At 38.9% G+C, this 16,469-nt stretch overlaps 1 protein-coding gene and 1 pseudogene across 2 annotated transcripts in view; one reads left to right on the plus strand and one right to left on the minus strand.

Moving 5' to 3' along the window:
- Window positions 1-2,436, plus strand: part of FBXO36 (F-box protein 36) — a 132,037-nt gene extending 129,601 nt beyond the window's left edge. For both annotated transcript variants that reach the window (XM_037849874.1, XM_037849873.1), the window contains exon 4: window positions 1,874-2,436. In XM_037849874.1, coding sequence (XP_037705802.1) covers window positions 1,874-2,065 — 192 coding nt within the window. In that variant the 3' untranslated portion in view covers window positions 2,066-2,436. The remainder of the gene's footprint in view (window positions 1-1,873) is intronic.
- Window positions 2,437-12,752: 10,316 nt separating this feature from the next.
- Window positions 12,753-16,272, minus strand: LOC119544306 (annotated as a pseudogene).
- Window positions 16,273-16,469: the final 197 nt, after the last annotated feature.

The raw sequence follows: 16,469 nt of genomic DNA on the forward strand, positions 1-16,469 counted from the left end.
AGGGAAAGGAAAAATGACTAGGTCATGAGCAAGGCCCTTTCCTTCAGGATAAAGTGAATGTATCAGCACGTTCATAAAAAACAGCATAGCTGTTTTTGCTCTCAGGTGCCTTTTCCTCTTAGTCAGTTTGTGCCTGTGTTTCTAGAGGCCTAAACTCCCAGGGCCCTGACTCCTCTCGAAATAGGGAAGAGTTGGATTTAGTATTCTGGAATCTGAGGAGATCATCTGGGGCCTGTCAGCCTCTCCTACTTATGAGGTAAAATTGCCCCCTGGAAAGGAATTGTAAATGATGAAAATAATGATTTCAACCTAATTTTTATTATATCAGTAATTAAGTCAGTTCTCTTTATTATTCATAGGAAGGTAATCTGCACTGATCATTATCCATGATCTTGTTTCCCACCGTTACTGATCTTTGAGGGGGCCGTCAGCTTCTTGCCTCTCTTTGACCCTGTTAGAGAAGTCAGTTATCTACAGAGGAGGGGTGTTGGAGAGGGTGCGAGCAGAAAGAGGCACCAAACCAGCGTGCTGGGGCACTGTCAGTGCAAAGGAACTGGAGTCCTTCTGTCCCTCCAATAGGCCTTGCTCCTCCACTCTTGGATTTTCTCATATGATGACCATGGGATAGAATGGTTGAAAGGGGCTATCAGGTGGGTTATTAACTTCCCTCAAATGCACATGTGCTCCGGGAAGGACGATGCCAGGAGACAGCCAGGCGGGAAATCTTAGAGCACCAGGGTTTCCAGTCTGTAACATCAAATATTCCAGCACCTTTAAATATCCACATTTTTGCATACACTGAAAACTATGGCTATAGCAAAGACTGGAGACACTTATAACTGATGCTTTAACTTAGGAAGGATTGGAGGGCATGTTGGGGAAGGGGTCAGGAAATCTGCCCCCATATTAATAGTGTTTCATAGTAGGAGGCTAATGAGAGTAGTTGCTGTGATTAATGTGCTAACTGAGAAAGGGATATTAGAAAATCTTGGGTAAATGGAAGCTGAAGGTTGGCATCTTTGAACTTGGAGGAAGGGGGACATGGCCCTGTGCCAATACTGGGCAGGAGGGCCTCACCTGTCCTTAACCTTGTGGCCCCTGGTTAAAGCCCCCAGACTGCAGAAGAACATATGGAAGGTTACTCCTGGAGGAGGGCTCGCTTTGCCATGTGCCAGTCTGGCTTAGGAAGTAGACAGAGTCTGTGGTCCATGCTGGTGCTTGGCGTGGGGGCACGCTTACGAAGGGCTGGGAGCAAACCTGTGGATGGGATCCTGGCACCAGGATGGTGGGCAGGTGGATTGCCAGTGGGCTGGTTGGCAGTCTCTGAGGGCTGCTTTGTTCATTTTGAGGCAGTTCCCCACTAAGTAGGGTGCAGTGCACTCCAGTGTGTCAGCTGTACAGCTCAGGATTGGGGGAAAGCTGGCTTCACCTGGGATAAAATGAACACAGCCTGAGTTAGCAATTTCCTACCCCAAGAAGTGAATGCGGTCTCTGGCAGGACTGAGGGGAAGTTTGGTTCACTGCAGCATTGTAGCTTCTATTTGGTGGGTAATTGGAAATTAACTATATAATGTAGTATATGTGGCTGTCCTCTATGTAACTGTCTTATGTTTAGCATCTTAAATGAGATCAGGACCTGGTTTCTTCCACTGACCAAGTTTGCTCTGTCCCTGGGATATTTGTGCCACTTGCCCCCTTCTTCAAAGGCACCTCCTTCAGGCAGGAGGTATGTCTGGCACATCTTTGTACACATGTAGCCTTTCATGCACTGACTCACAGGCAGCCGGAGTTCGACCGTGACTTTGTGAGTGAGCGAAGGCCGTCTCCTTACCCCAGCTGTGATGTAACCCACTTCTGACTTTTCCGCCCACAGCTGTGCATGTCCAACCAACTGTGGGAGCAGATCGTCCAGTCTGCGTGTGACACCATCACCCCGGATATGCGGGCCCTGGCGGAGGATATCGGCTGGAAGCAGATGTTCTTCACCAACAAGCTCCAGCTCCAGCGGCAGCTCCGCAAGAGGAAGCAGAAACACGGAAGCCAGATATGGAAGGAGCAAGTTTAGAGTCATATCTTCCAGCAGGGGAGCTGAGGCATGGCCGTATGTTTTCCTTAAGTGTCCAAATCTCTTCTGCTTCCTTTTCTTAAGAATGAAGTGGTTTTGCTGATTCAAGGAGCCATGTGAAAAGCATAAAGTATTTGCACACAAATGCTGCAAAACCCAGCTCTCCCGTGCCTCGCCTGTGCCATGTCCTGGTCACCTGGGAGTGACCCCCATGTACAAGGGCTGCAGGACCGGAAGCCCTCCCCGTCAAGGCCTCCCTATCTTCCCACACCCTGACACCAGTAAGATACGTGCCTTCTGCTGTATAAAATACAAGAAACGTATCATAAATACAAATATAAATAGATATATAATAAATATAATAATACATGGTTATTAGCAGTTTTTTTACTATATATCATATATATATTTTATCTAGGCATTGGAAAAGGTACTTGGGCTTTTGAGTTATTTCCTGGTGCTATTGTGTCATCCGAGTCCCTCCATGGAGTGGGTGACTGGGGGGGTCTCTACTCACGGCCACCTTCCCAGCTCTTTCCTGCTAAGTCCGAATTCAGGCTCCAGCCCACCAGATGCCACGCTCCATCACCCCAACCTCTGACCTGGCACTGGGTCATGACTGGAGGGACATCCAAGTATTTTGCTTGCAGACCTTGTCCAAAGTACAATTTCCTAAGACTTCTCCTTGTTGAATAAACTTATAAACACTTCTAAGCAGGTGCTGCTTTCCCAAAAGAACACAGACAGCTGCTACTTTTCACCACATGGATTTTTAAGAACGCTGGTTATGAGTAACTAAGTGGAAAAATAATTACAGTTTGCATTCTGTTAAATTCGCAGAGTGGTGAGAACAGGGAGAAAATTCTACCTCACTGGGAAGGGTTATTTAAATTATTTTTCTTCTTACTGTCTCATGAAGTACCCCCAGATGATGAACTCATAGCAGCGCATAATCTATTAGACTCCTTTTAGGTTACGGAGCAGAGGTACTTTTTATCCTCACATAACCTTATTAGCCTTACAATTTCTTCATCCCTGCAACCTCCACTTCCCTGCCTAGGAAAATTGATATAACTCCTGCACCAAAGGAACTCCCTGTTTTGCATCACGAGCTCCCGAGTGGTGCAGAAAGAAGCAGTGGACACTGCATGTTTGCCTCACCTAAGTCCTTCTGGAACAGCTCGATAGCTGCTGCTCAGTCGCAGGTTATTGTTTTTCCCTAAACCCGCGTTGACGCCAAACCAGATTTTAACCCCATCCACACACCTTTAAAACTTGGTCATAGATCTCCAGTGACATCTGTGCAATCAAGCACAATCTGCTTCCTGGCAGATGAGGAGCCTGTCAAGTTGTGTTTGGACTTTGTCCAAGTCCATGGCAAAGATTTGATTGGTGAGAGACCCAGCCCTCCTTCCCACGGAGTGGAGGTTCTGCCAGGGCTGGGAGCAGGGTGACTGGCAGGCAGCCTGAGGGCATGTGCATCTGCCCGTTTCTCGCTGCCTTGCTTCTCCCTGACGTTCAGAAGAGCAATTCTGAACTTCACTCACAGCCAGGTTTTCAGTGACGACATAGGTTAATACCGTATCTATGCAAATGTTACAACAATTTGGTAGGCCAGCGTAACTGTATAAATACATAATTACTATTCATTTGTAACATCTATGCAAAATGCAAACAGCATAAAAGTTTCATATGTAGCATTTTATCAACTAACTGAGATTCTGAAAGCTTAATTATGAGCATGCATAAGAATCTAGATTCAACACGAATCATTAGGAACACAAATTTGTCCATTTGAAGACTATAAAAATAGAAGCTAAAGTTAAATAATGATTAAAAATAAGAGTTATTAATATAGTGGCTATTGTTAAATAATGGTTTAAATAATATAAGCTATTAAATTATTCCAATAATTACTTGCTCAATTAATCTGAATGCCTTCTTACATGACCATAATTATTTTTGCCAAAATATAAACAGTATTGTTAATGACCAAGGCAGTGGATTCTCTGCCAGATGTGTTCAAATGACCAATTCCTGAGACACGGTTTCAAAGAGAGAAAGAGTTTATTGCTAGGCGTGAATCTGTCTCCATGAGCTGCAGTAATTCTGAAAGTTTTATAGTATTAAAAGATGGGCAGCTTTTAGGATAATGAGCACAGTGGCTCCAGATGATGTAATTAGAGGTGCTCTAATTATTGAGCATGCGTACATTGATCACATGCTTAGTCACAGGAAAATGGCAGCCTTAATATGACGATGGGCATGATTTTTAGTATTATAATGAGGTATAGGTGACTTGTAGGTTAAAGTTTAAGTCACTGCACATGTCAGGCTGGCCCATTTTGGTTAGATCCAGCTTCAGTTATCAAGATAACTTTGTACTTGGGACGGGTTAGTTCTAGGCTGAGCCAATACCCTTCATTAATAAACATTGGGGGCCATCTTTAATGATCATAAGACTCTAAAGTCGAAAAACTGGATACATGGGTACAAATGAGGGTCAGTCATAAGGTTTTTGCAATCACAAGGGCACAAGGATAAAGGCTACACAATCATCGTCAGAGATCAAGGCAGCTGGATTACAGTTCAGAGATTTCAGGTATTTGCCTCTGTCTACTTGATTATACCAGAAAGTAAAAAGGAATATCTATATAATAATTCAGTAATCATAACCATCCCTTAAATCCTAACTTCTTGGTTACAGTATCATCCACCTTAAATCCAGTGTGGTGGCGGCAGCGTCCTTAGTGGCTGAAGCAGTTTGCCTCCCCCACCCCTTCCCCTGCGTTTTCACGTTGGAGCCCACGGGACAATCACACTGGATAATAATGTGCAATGATGGCCTTGCCTCTCTGCCCTATTAACCACTTTCATGTGGATGGATCGGTCTGCTTTGTTTATGACATAACATTTCAAAGTGAAATGCCGTAGTATTTTACAATCTTGCCTTTTCTCATCTTTTCAGGCACATGTATTACTGCTCAGTTATTTACAAGAAAAATACTGATATTTTCTGATGATTTATATATTCAGTATTCTAAGAACAATTATAAACAATAGCAAATGTGATTATTTAATTTATAAATTAAAAAATAAATATAATTTACTCAATGTCAACTTCTATTATTACTTTTCCCTGAGTAGGTTGGCATAGTCAGTGCTGTAAACCTTAGTAAAATAGAATCCAAAACGTTTTATTTTACAGAGTAGGCCCAAGGATTTAGGCTGAGATGATCATTGGGGGCTGGGAGGGGGTCAAATGTAAGGGTAATCAGTAAATACCACGCATCTTGTTTTGTGAGCTGCTTCTGTACACTGCACTCTTCAGTTTTCATTTGTTACCCCAAACCAACTCTCAGAATGTGGAAGAATGATATAAAATGACCTAAAAACATTTGTTTAAAAAATTTTTTTTTCTTGTGGTATCAAATATATAACACAAAATTTGCCATTTTAACTATTTTAAGTGTACAATTCAGTGGCAGTAGTTACATTTATAGTGTTGTGCTACCATTATCACCATCATTACCCAAAGTTTTTCATCATCCATTTATTATGTAAATAAAGTTTTATTGGAACACAGTTTATGTATTATCTATGGCTGCTTTTGTATTACCATGTCAGAGTTCAGTAGTTGCAATAGAGAAAGCAATGGTTAAAATTTTCTCAGGGAAACCATCAAACTACAACCCGGAACCTATAAATCTTGAAGGCGATTGTATAAAAATGTAGCTTATGAGGGGTGAAAATGTGATTGGGAAAGCCATATGGACCACACTCCCCTTTGTCTAGTTTATGGATGGATGAATAGAAAAATGGGGGAAGGAAAACAAACAAACAAAGGCACCCAATGTTCTTTTTTTATTTTAATTGCTCCTTTACACTTTAGTTTTTATTCTTGTTATTTTTGTGTGTGGTAATGAAGGTGTCAGGAATTGATTTTGGTGATAGATGCACAACTATATAATGGTACTGTGAACAATTGAATGTATGCTTTGTTTTGTATGACTGCATGGTATGTGAATATATCTCAATAAAATGAATTAAAAAAAATATTCTCAGGGAGCAACAGTTAATTTTCACAAGATTTCCTAACTAGCAGGTGGTAATGCCGAGATTCAAAGCTGTATCTGCTAAGTCTATGTACTTAACCACAAATGCCACACCCCATTTTACCAATGGAACTTCAAAAGGTGATGTGATTTGCCTGAGGTCTCATTTGAAATTATAAGGAGGCCTTGAGCATTCTAAACAGACCATTCTAATTTTGATGGAATTTAAATTATTGCCCTTTTTTTCCTATTAAACAAATGACTTAATTTCATTTAAATAATAAGTGAGGAGTAAATTTTTACACTCTTATGGAAAACTACTAGATTGAATAAATGGGATGACTCAGAGTCCACTGCCAGACTCAGTGTTTTCTGCTTCCTGCCCCTTTCATCTATTGACCATTTGGAAACCAGCCCCTCCCAAGGAACTCTTACCCCATGCTACTTCCCTTGACAGTAGAGAGGAAGTGTGGTCAGCTCTCTTCTTGCTCTCCAGTGCCAGTTTGAGACCTTCAACCCAACCCTCTCTGCTTTGCCTAGTTGGAGAGCCACACGGTCTATCTGTCATACTTTTACTACATCTCCAGGGATCTCTGCTGCCCACCATAACTCGAGTCCCCTTTCCCACATGACAAATGTGTCTTCTTGTTCGTTGCAATTCAACATCAACATTCCCTCCCACCCTACTGTTCCTGGAACGTTTTGACTTTGGAGATCTCCAATCTCCAGCATGGCCAACGTGACCCATCAACCCACCACATTCACACCTGAGATCTCAGCTGTGGAGCTGCCCCTTTCTAAAGAAAGCTTCCCTACCTGCCTCTTCTTCCAAATACTTACACCTGCTGAATCTGGTCTCTGCCCCAAGCTGAGCCTCTTACCACTCCTTCTGTTTCCATTTATCTCTCCCATCCCTGGACTCTATGATCAGTGAAGCCCACCTGAAACCCTCTTGCCCCTTTAGCCATCAGTATTTCCACTTCCTTGCCGTCGGACTGCAGAACATTGCTGGAGAACCTCAGATGTGCTTCCTCAGCAGGTGGCAGAAGCAGACTGGGTTGGTTCCTTTGGTATCTTACTGTTGCCTTAACAGCCCTCTTGTTATCTCCTCTATTTTCTGGACTTCTCATGTGGTTCTTCAGAATCTTACCTCCCACTTTCCAGAGATTAATTTTATCAGCAGGAACTTCACAGCTGCTTTTCTCTCCTGTTTTAAACAGCTCTCTCCTTGGCACTGCCTTTTCTTTCTTCTACCTTTAGAGGGAGGGGGTCCTCATTTCCAGTGTTCACCTCTCCGCATTGTCAGGGGTCACAGACTTTCCTGTCTCCTTGTTCTCCTACATCTTGAGTCTCTCCTCGTCAGAGATTCCCAATACTTTTCTTCCCTTATATATAGGTCTCTCCTTGAATGGAACGTCATCATCTTACTGTCCCTTCTTGCTGCCATCCTGTTGCCCTCGTTAACCACCAAACTTCTTTTAACAATAAATCTGTACTCCCTGCTTCCACTCTGTCTTCTAGCCTCCCTGCATTTCTTCACCCTCCATTGGCATTCCTCTGAAACTACCCCCTTAGGTGCAACCATGAGTTTCAAATCCAGTCACCTCTTCTCAGCGCTCATGGTTAGTTTTCAAATACTATTTATTTATTGGCCACTCTGTGTCAAGCACGGGTCCAAGCACTGGGATCCTCGTGTAGCACGACACAGTCCTGCCCTCAAGCAATTTCTAAGTCAGTACATGTTCAACTTTTTCTCTTGTAAAGTCCAAGGTTCTGCACTAGACAGCTTTACTTCCTACTCTCTGACTGCTCCTTTTCTTCCATCTTTGCAGGATACTTCTCCTGTTCCCACTCCTACGTGTACTGCAGATGCTCCTCTACGCATCACCAGATTAGGCTCTAAAGGGTTGCTCCAGAATCCAAGGCCCATGGGATGGTGCCCAGGATAGAGCTGGGAGATGGCAGAGCTTGGCGATGGCAGAGCTGATGTTCTTTCCCACTCAGCACACTGAGGGACACGAGACCCACCATCGTAAATGTGACTCACTTCAAGAGGGCTTTCACCAGGGTTTTCTAAGGGTCTGCTTTGTGCTTGCAGACACTGAGCTCTTGGGAATGCTGTGGAGGAAGATGGACCAGCCCCTGTTCTCATGGAGCTTACTTGGAGGGGTGTAGGAGGGTGGTGGAGTTTGAAAACCCTTCCTTGGAGAGTCTGATAGGCTCCTCCAGGTGGGATATGCTCCTCCCACTCCATCCTGCCTTTAAGAGACACATGATTTGACAATCAGCCTTCTTACCTTGTCTTCAACACTCTGTACAAACAACCCTCACCTACCTCATCAGTCTGGTCCCCTCCCTAATCCTAGTCTCTTTTCTTCAGATCATTCACTTATCCTGAAGGCCTCCTTTGCTTTCCTCCTCTGTGCTTTTTACCCATGTTGTTCTCCCCTTGCTTCAACCATAATGCCGGCCCCTACTCACATCACGCCCTGCTTTCAAGACCACTTATACTTCCAGTGAATTCTCTGATTCCTCTAGCACAGTAGTCCTCAAAGTGGGGTGTAGGGACCTTTGGGGGTTCCAGAGGTCTGTGAAGTCAAATTATCTTCACAATAATACTAAGATATAATGTGCCTTTTCCACTCATTCTCTCATAAGTGAACAGTGGAATATTCCAGAGACTAAATGAAGGCTAACGGAATGTGTGTTACTTCTGTGTTTTCTGGAATTTTCTAAGGTACTAGGTTTAGGGTAAAAATATGTTGCTTTTTTCAGAGATTAACTTCGTTTGTTTTCAGTACTTCTCCTGTGCTGTTGCTAGTTATCTTTGTTATACCTTCTAAAATTTACGTAACATCATTATCCACTAAATTGTTATTTTTATATCCTGAAGTTTTCTTTGTTCCTATGTGGAAACACAACGAGATGTATGTATGCTTTGTTTCCTTATTTTGCAATAATATTTAAAAAGTTTTCAAAATGATTTTTAAATTTTTAAACTTTAAAACTTATTTTAGAACTTAATATTTTATTCTCACATAAAAGAAAATTTATTTATAATATATTTTATTATATTTAAGGATGGATCATTGGCTTTAAAGGGGGAGATTAGAAATCTCACTTTCTTAGCCCATAGCTACACCCTCCAAGTTTAAAGATGCTGAAAAAGATGAAACTGACAGTTCTCAAACTCACGGAAGAGAAAATCTACTATATAAAACACTGTAAACATGAAAACAAAAATACAACACAAAACATATCTTTCCCTTGGCTTTATAGATGTTAAAAATTTACCTTTTTGGTACCTCTTAAGTTGGGGCATAATTTTGAGAGTGATCATTCAGAGTTAAAAGAAAAAGGTATTGAATATTTTAAATGTAGATGTGATGAGCTTGTTAAAAGCCCAAAATTGATCATTACAGCTTTTCAGAAATGAAAAAGCCACTGCAATACCACACAGAGTAAGTTATTGTACTGAATTGCCTGGGGAAAGGCACACAAGCCTGGTACAGCTGACACTGCTGGATGCCTGCTGGATGGGAAGTCAGCAAAAGAAAGAACAGTGCCGCTTCCTAACGATACAGTTGCTTGTCAAATTAAAGATTTAGCTGCAGACTTGAAGGCTGAGTTAATACCTTGTCTGCAGTATTGTACTTTTGCCTTAGGAATGGACAAATCAATAGATGTGGCTGGACTTGCTTGCTTGCATTCATCCAGTGTTAGCCCAAGTAATCACTGGAGATCTTCTTTTATGTGAATGTTTAAAGACAAACACAAGTGGCACTGAGTGTTGAACCGCTTTATTGATTCTCATGGTTGATTCTGGAAAAACTGTGGTGACCATTGCACTGATGGTGCCAAAGCAATGGTGTGTGAAACCTCTGTCACCTTAGCAACGTCAACAAACCAATGACACCAAACTGTACTAGAGTCAATGTTCTTCACCACCATGTACTTGCAGTAATCAATCGCCAGAGTCACTTAAGAATATCCTCAATGAAGCAGTAAAAATTATTTTTATTAAGTCTTCACCCTTGAGTTCACATCTTTCTAATATTCTGTATGACCAAATGGGAAGTATACATAAAGCACATCAGCTGTAACTGAGTTGCAGGATAAACCAGCTGCTTTTGTTTCATGCACCAGTCATTTTTACATCTGGCAGACACATTTCAAAAGAGGCTGCCATTCAAGGAAAGCACCTAAGTACTTGTTGCCAAGAATAATATGTCAACTACCATGAGCTTGTCCACTTACCAATCCTTAAAGACTTTTTTGATGAGTTTGGTGGTGACATGAATATGTGATATTTTTATTGATACATAATTCACATATCATAAAATTCACCCTTTTAAAGAGAACAATTAAGTGGTTTTTAGTGCATTTGTAAAGGTGTGTGGTGATCACCATTTTCTAGTTCAGGAACATTTTCATTGCCCCCAAAAGAAACCCATTCGCAGTTCTCCCCATTTCCATTGCCCCCCACAGCCTCTGGCATTAATCCACAACTGTCTCTATGGCTGTGCCTGCTCTGGACATTTCATATAAATGGAATCGTGCAATAACAACATGTGGTTTTAAATGATGGTATGAATTATGAAAACATTTGGAAGATCTACATAACTCAATGGACTGATATTTTCCAAATGACAATGTATTACATTACAAAATCATAAATGTGTGAAAGATCCATTCAAAGTGCAAGACAGATCAATGGATTTTAATGCAATATTGCACAGAAAGTTCACTGATATGGTTTCAGATTCCACACTGTGACTAATCTTAATTTAAGAAAACCAATTGTTGAGTTTTGGTGTGGTATCAAAAAAAAAAAAAAATGTATCCACAATGATCTCAAAACACTAGTAAATTGCTCCTCCCCTTTCCAACTACATATTCGTGTGAAGCTGAATTTGCTTCATGCATATCAATCAAAACCACATATCACAACAGGTTGAAAGCTGAAGCAAATATGAGAATCCAGCTATCCTCTATTAAGCCAGATAGTAAAGAAATTTGAAAAAATGTAAAACAATGCCAATTATTCTTTCCAAATTTTGGGGGGGAAAATATAGTTACTTTTGATTAAAAATTATTTATATTAACATAATAGATTTATTATTGTTATTTTAAATAATTAATACATAAATACGTATTTTTAATTTCTCAGTTTTGATTTCTAATATGGTAATTATCAATAAAGCCTGCAACTCCAAAAGATCTTTGGGATCCTGTTGATTTTTAAGAGTGTAAAGGGGACCTGAGACCAAAGAGTTTGAAAACTCCAAGTTTAGCCTTTATGGTTTGTACTTTTCATTTGGCAAATACCTATCATTTTCCAGTGACAGTTCTTCAATCATTTTATTGAACTTCTCTGTATCTGTTATATAACCAATACAGTTTTACTTAAACAGGTTACAAGTCATATTTCCCTTAGCTTTGTTGTCATACTGTCACTTTTAGTGCCCTGCAATAGCATCTGACTTCTGCAAGCAGGCTCCTTGAGGGCAGGACTTTGCACCAGCCTTCTCTGGCTCTTACAGAAGCCCAGGTTACCATCTGTACATTGGAAAAGGACCATATAAGCCAAAAGACTTTGTAGAATAAATTATTCATTCTGAGTTTTCCATAAATAGTAATCGACCAGAATGCTGTAGAAAAGAAAATAATCAATGAAAGAGAGTCAGGACAGTATTTGACACTGATTAGAATATTGTGCTCTTAAATATGTAGAAAGGGAGTCTCCAATTTTAGTGTGCATAAGAATCAACTGAGCCTGTCTAAAAAGCAGATTTCTGGGCCACATTCCCCAAGATTCCAATTCATTAGGTTTTAAGTAGGCCCAGGAACCTGCATTTAAAATAATTTTAGTTATCATATTTAAGTCGAAAATGTAATATGTGCTCAATGAAAAAAAGTCAGATCTACCAAATTCCCAAGTTTCCCTCCCACCGTTCATGTTTTCTTTCTTTTTTTTACCCCTAGGAATATTCTATACATATACAAGTCCATATATGTATGAATCCATTTTTTCCAACACAATTGGAAGCATATTGAACATATTTTTCTGTCTGTTTTCTTTTAGCAATATGTCTTGGATACTGTTTCTTAACCCTACATGTAGATCTTTTTTTTTAAATAGTTGTATAGTAAATTTCATTGAATGGTTGTTTATACCATACTTTATTTAACAGTCCTTTAAATTATTTCCAGTCTATTCTATAGCAAGCAATAATGCAAAAAAAAAAAAAAATCCTTGTTCATTTGTGTTTGTAAGTATGTAGGAAAATTTTTTTTAAATACAACTGTTGGATTAAAAGGTGTGTGCATTTTAAATTTAATAGTCGGACCTTGCACTTTTAACAATCACCTTAGATGATTTTCTCTAGGTGGTTCTACGACCACACGTGGAGAAACACAGTTCCAGGGGAAAGAACCACCAGATAATCATCAGCTAAATTTTAGGAGTGTTCCCTTAAGGCCAAGAAAATAGAGATTTTATACATAAATTCACAGACCATCTTTAAAGGGGACAAAATTTATTTAGTGGTTTTATATAAATAAAAATCACTTGGATATATGAGGGGAAAAGCTATAAAGTACATATGATATAAATATACAATTAACCCCTTGCAATATCTTCAAAGAACTGTAAATAATAACACATTTTAAACAAGAAATATTAATGTATTTGCTGTGATTCTTTATAGCATTCTCTTTATATTCAGTTATTAACATGAATATGGCAAGCAGGGTTCATTCTGTTATTGAAAAATGAGAATTTCTACTGATTTAGTAGAAATCACCATTTCCATAAATACAGTAAGTCAACAATTGTACAAACTGAACAAGTCTAACTTGGAGGTAATTAAAGCTGGGTCATTGGATAAAAAATTTTGTATTTATGATGCACAACCAGCTGTGCAAGCATCAAAATGCACTGGCTATAGCACCATTCAAAATATTTAACACCGCCTCTTAAAGATTTGGTATTGTCAGAAAATGAAAGTATTAAGTAATGTAGTCAGTGTTAAAAACACACAACACGTTTTCAATCCAATCATCCTGATTCTACGGTAAATATATAGAGAGAGCATTGCCTCAGAATTTCAGATTACCTTTATGAAAACAGAGAGCCAGATTCTTAAACTGCAGCCAAAGCAGTAACAATCACAAATAGGTTGTCGTGTTGAACCAAATGGAGGACGACATGCAATTTATTATCTATAATAATTTACAGACAAATGGATCACTGGAGGTAATATTGAGTGTGTATCTTAGCCATGCCTTGGTTTCTCCTTTCCTTTAGCTGCCTTTTGTTATTATTGTTAATTTTGGTGGCCCCTTATTTACACAATCCCCTCCCCCTCCTGAGAGTAAAGCAGGGAATAATGGAGATGAGGCAAGCATGGAAACTTATCCATTTAGTTGCATGCTACCAGCTCTAAAGGGCTTGGTGGAGCAAAAGACTGAAACTGCTGGCTAAAATTAGGCTTCGGGTAACATTCTGTGATTTTGATTCGTGGTGGCATCCCCGCATCTGATTACCAAGGATAATCGAGAATGGGCTGGGCTGCCTTCACTTTAGATAGATTTGACCCAAGAAACTGGCAAGGATGTGAAAGGTTTTTTTCTGATGAGCAAATCGTGAGTGGAAATTTAGATAGTTTTAAAATATTTGTCAACAAGTTAGTCAGCCAGAAATTTCAAAATGATGCTGAGAAGAACATCCTGCAGTCTGAAAAATGTTTGCCTTAGAAAAATAGACATCTCAGACAAAAGGACATTATCTGCTGTCATGGATCACAGTTATCTTTTGTATAAAATCAATCAAGAGAACTGTTTTAAAAACTGTACTGAGCTCAGGCAAATGGATTATCTACGCAACAGCAAGTGGCCCCGGGAAAAGGGCTATTTGTTAACACAGCCACCGGGCTGCTTATTACCCTCACAACTTGATGGGCTGGTAATGTATTTGGGATTGGTAACACGCTTTACAAGTGATTTAGCAACCAACTTCAACATCAACCAGCAATTAGTTCTCTATTTTATTTTTGGGGGCACAAAAAACTCAGAAAAATTTTAGAGGCCCCAGATCATGCTTATCATCTGAGAAAGAGGCCAGAGAGACAAATATGAGTGTTTGAATCATAGCCCTTATTCCGTGGCTATGTGCACCGACAATGGCTTTCATTAAGGAAATCATTAATATCATTTATTAATTAAGGTTCTGTCTCAAGATTTAGTTTCTAATTGGATAATACTGAATTAGCATTGATGGCAAAGGCCTGGCTTAGAGAAGATTTATAAATTGCACTCCCCGGCCACAGAATTCTTTCATAAAAATATAAACAGTGTTTCTCTTTTTTTGGATTTTATTTATTTATTTACTTATTTATTTGCAGCACACAAATAACTTATTTTTAATAAAAATACATCATTTTGTTAACATGAGCTAAACAATCTAATCCTTTTAGATATTAGGCAGTGCAGGTAGAGGGGAATGTTTTGATTCAATAAAATTAGTGTTAATGAAAAACAGATTCTAATCTAAACTTTCATAATGAAAAATCATGAATCTGGAGTCACTGTATGTCATGTAAGTCTATCATTTAAACAAGATCAACCTAGAGGAAACAAAAAACTTCCAAACTCAGGAAAAAACTTAATTTAAAAATGTATAAAATTTTTACAATTTAGGAAAAACACTTGGTTCCATATAAGTTAGTTCATTTAAACTTTTAAATTTGTTTCTCTTACATATAATAATATTATATAAGGAGACAAAATGTGAAAAGGGGTACATAAGTGGTGTTTATAGCAAAAATTATTATTTTATATAACCTCTTAGATTTCTTTCTTTTTACCTTGCATCTTATTAAAGTAGTACACTCAACATCAATTTTTCTACATTTCTTATATTTCTGTTATGCATTGCATTTCTCTTTTAAATATTAATTATACAAGTAATACATGCTGATGGTAAAATTTTTTACAATCTGTAAGTAAAACACAGTCTGCTTTAACCCCTAATTACACTCTCCTCTCCAAAGGTAGTCACTCCAACATTTTAGAATGTGCTTTTCTCTAAAAACTTATATGCATTTTTAAACAAAGTTCTGTGATGTGATTGGTGAAATGATTTTCTGAGTCATTCATTATATTTTCGTGCCTCAGCATAATTTTCCAGTTGCCCAGAAACAAGTTGATGTGCTAGATTTTGTCTGTAAATAGATATAACTTTTCAAATATGTAGTCAGTTCCCCAACTTTTATGTCGTTCTTCAAAAGCATCAACTTTCTCAAGGCAATTAATATCACATTTTGTGCCAAACAACCTGCTAATTTCAGTGTCTGGAATATAAAATGGTGGGCCTGCATGTTTAGTTGGATCATAAGAAACAACAGATGTGAGGTAGTGGAACCCTTTTCTTGTTAGGGACAACATTATATCAACATAGCATTCTCGATCACCTGGATTAACAGCAACTAAGGCTCCTGTATCCCAAATCCTGTCAAATTTGCCAATATTTACTCTGGAAAGATCAAAAATGCTGCAACAGTACAATGAAATGTTCCCCGAAGAACCCTTAAATACTTTGGCTTCAGCAATTGGTTCTTCTGAGTAAGAAAGATTCTGCTCTGTAAAAAATTCTCAGATCCCACGTTCACTGATCTTCACACCAACTACGCTGTGTCCCAGGTCTGCAAACCATCTCATCTCAACTGCTTTTACACAAAGAGGAAAAAATATCCTGAGTCCACTCTTGCCATTAAGAAAAGTATCCAAATGCTTCTTTAATAGCTGATGTCCTTGTTCTTGATGAAATGCAATGTTGCAGCTCACCCACTTTTCTTGCCAGTCTTCCAGAGTTAGTACTCGGTTTTTCTGTACCTCATTATTGGGGTACTCTTTAATTTCAAGTAAAGTTTTTGTATCATTCATAGTTTGGTAGACACCTTTGCTTCACAAGCAGATAACTCCAATGCCTCTTCAGCTGCTGGCTGCCTGCCACTTAGGAATGTATTTTAAAGTGTTCTATAAACTGTATAGCATTTATAAAAGTATTTTTAAAACTCTAGAATACATTCAATGTAGAAATGCAATGTTAAATAAATATTTTATGTTTAGCGGAATGGTTAGAAAATATAAAATGACAAAAAGCAAAATAGAGAAATGTATTTTCTTAAAAAAAAAAAACAAAAAAAAACAACAATTTAACTAGGACTGTAACACAACCATCTAACCTGAAAGTTGAAAGCTGTAGGTGTGTGTATATCCCTCCACAAAAAAAGCATATTTATACCCACCCATCTCCCAGCCCTCCCCCAATCTCTCCCCAAAAACAA

Source organism: Choloepus didactylus, chromosome 9, assembly GCF_015220235.1.
Source record: "Choloepus didactylus isolate mChoDid1 chromosome 9, mChoDid1.pri, whole genome shotgun sequence".
NCBI lineage: Eukaryota > Metazoa > Chordata > Mammalia > Pilosa > Megalonychidae > Choloepus > Choloepus didactylus.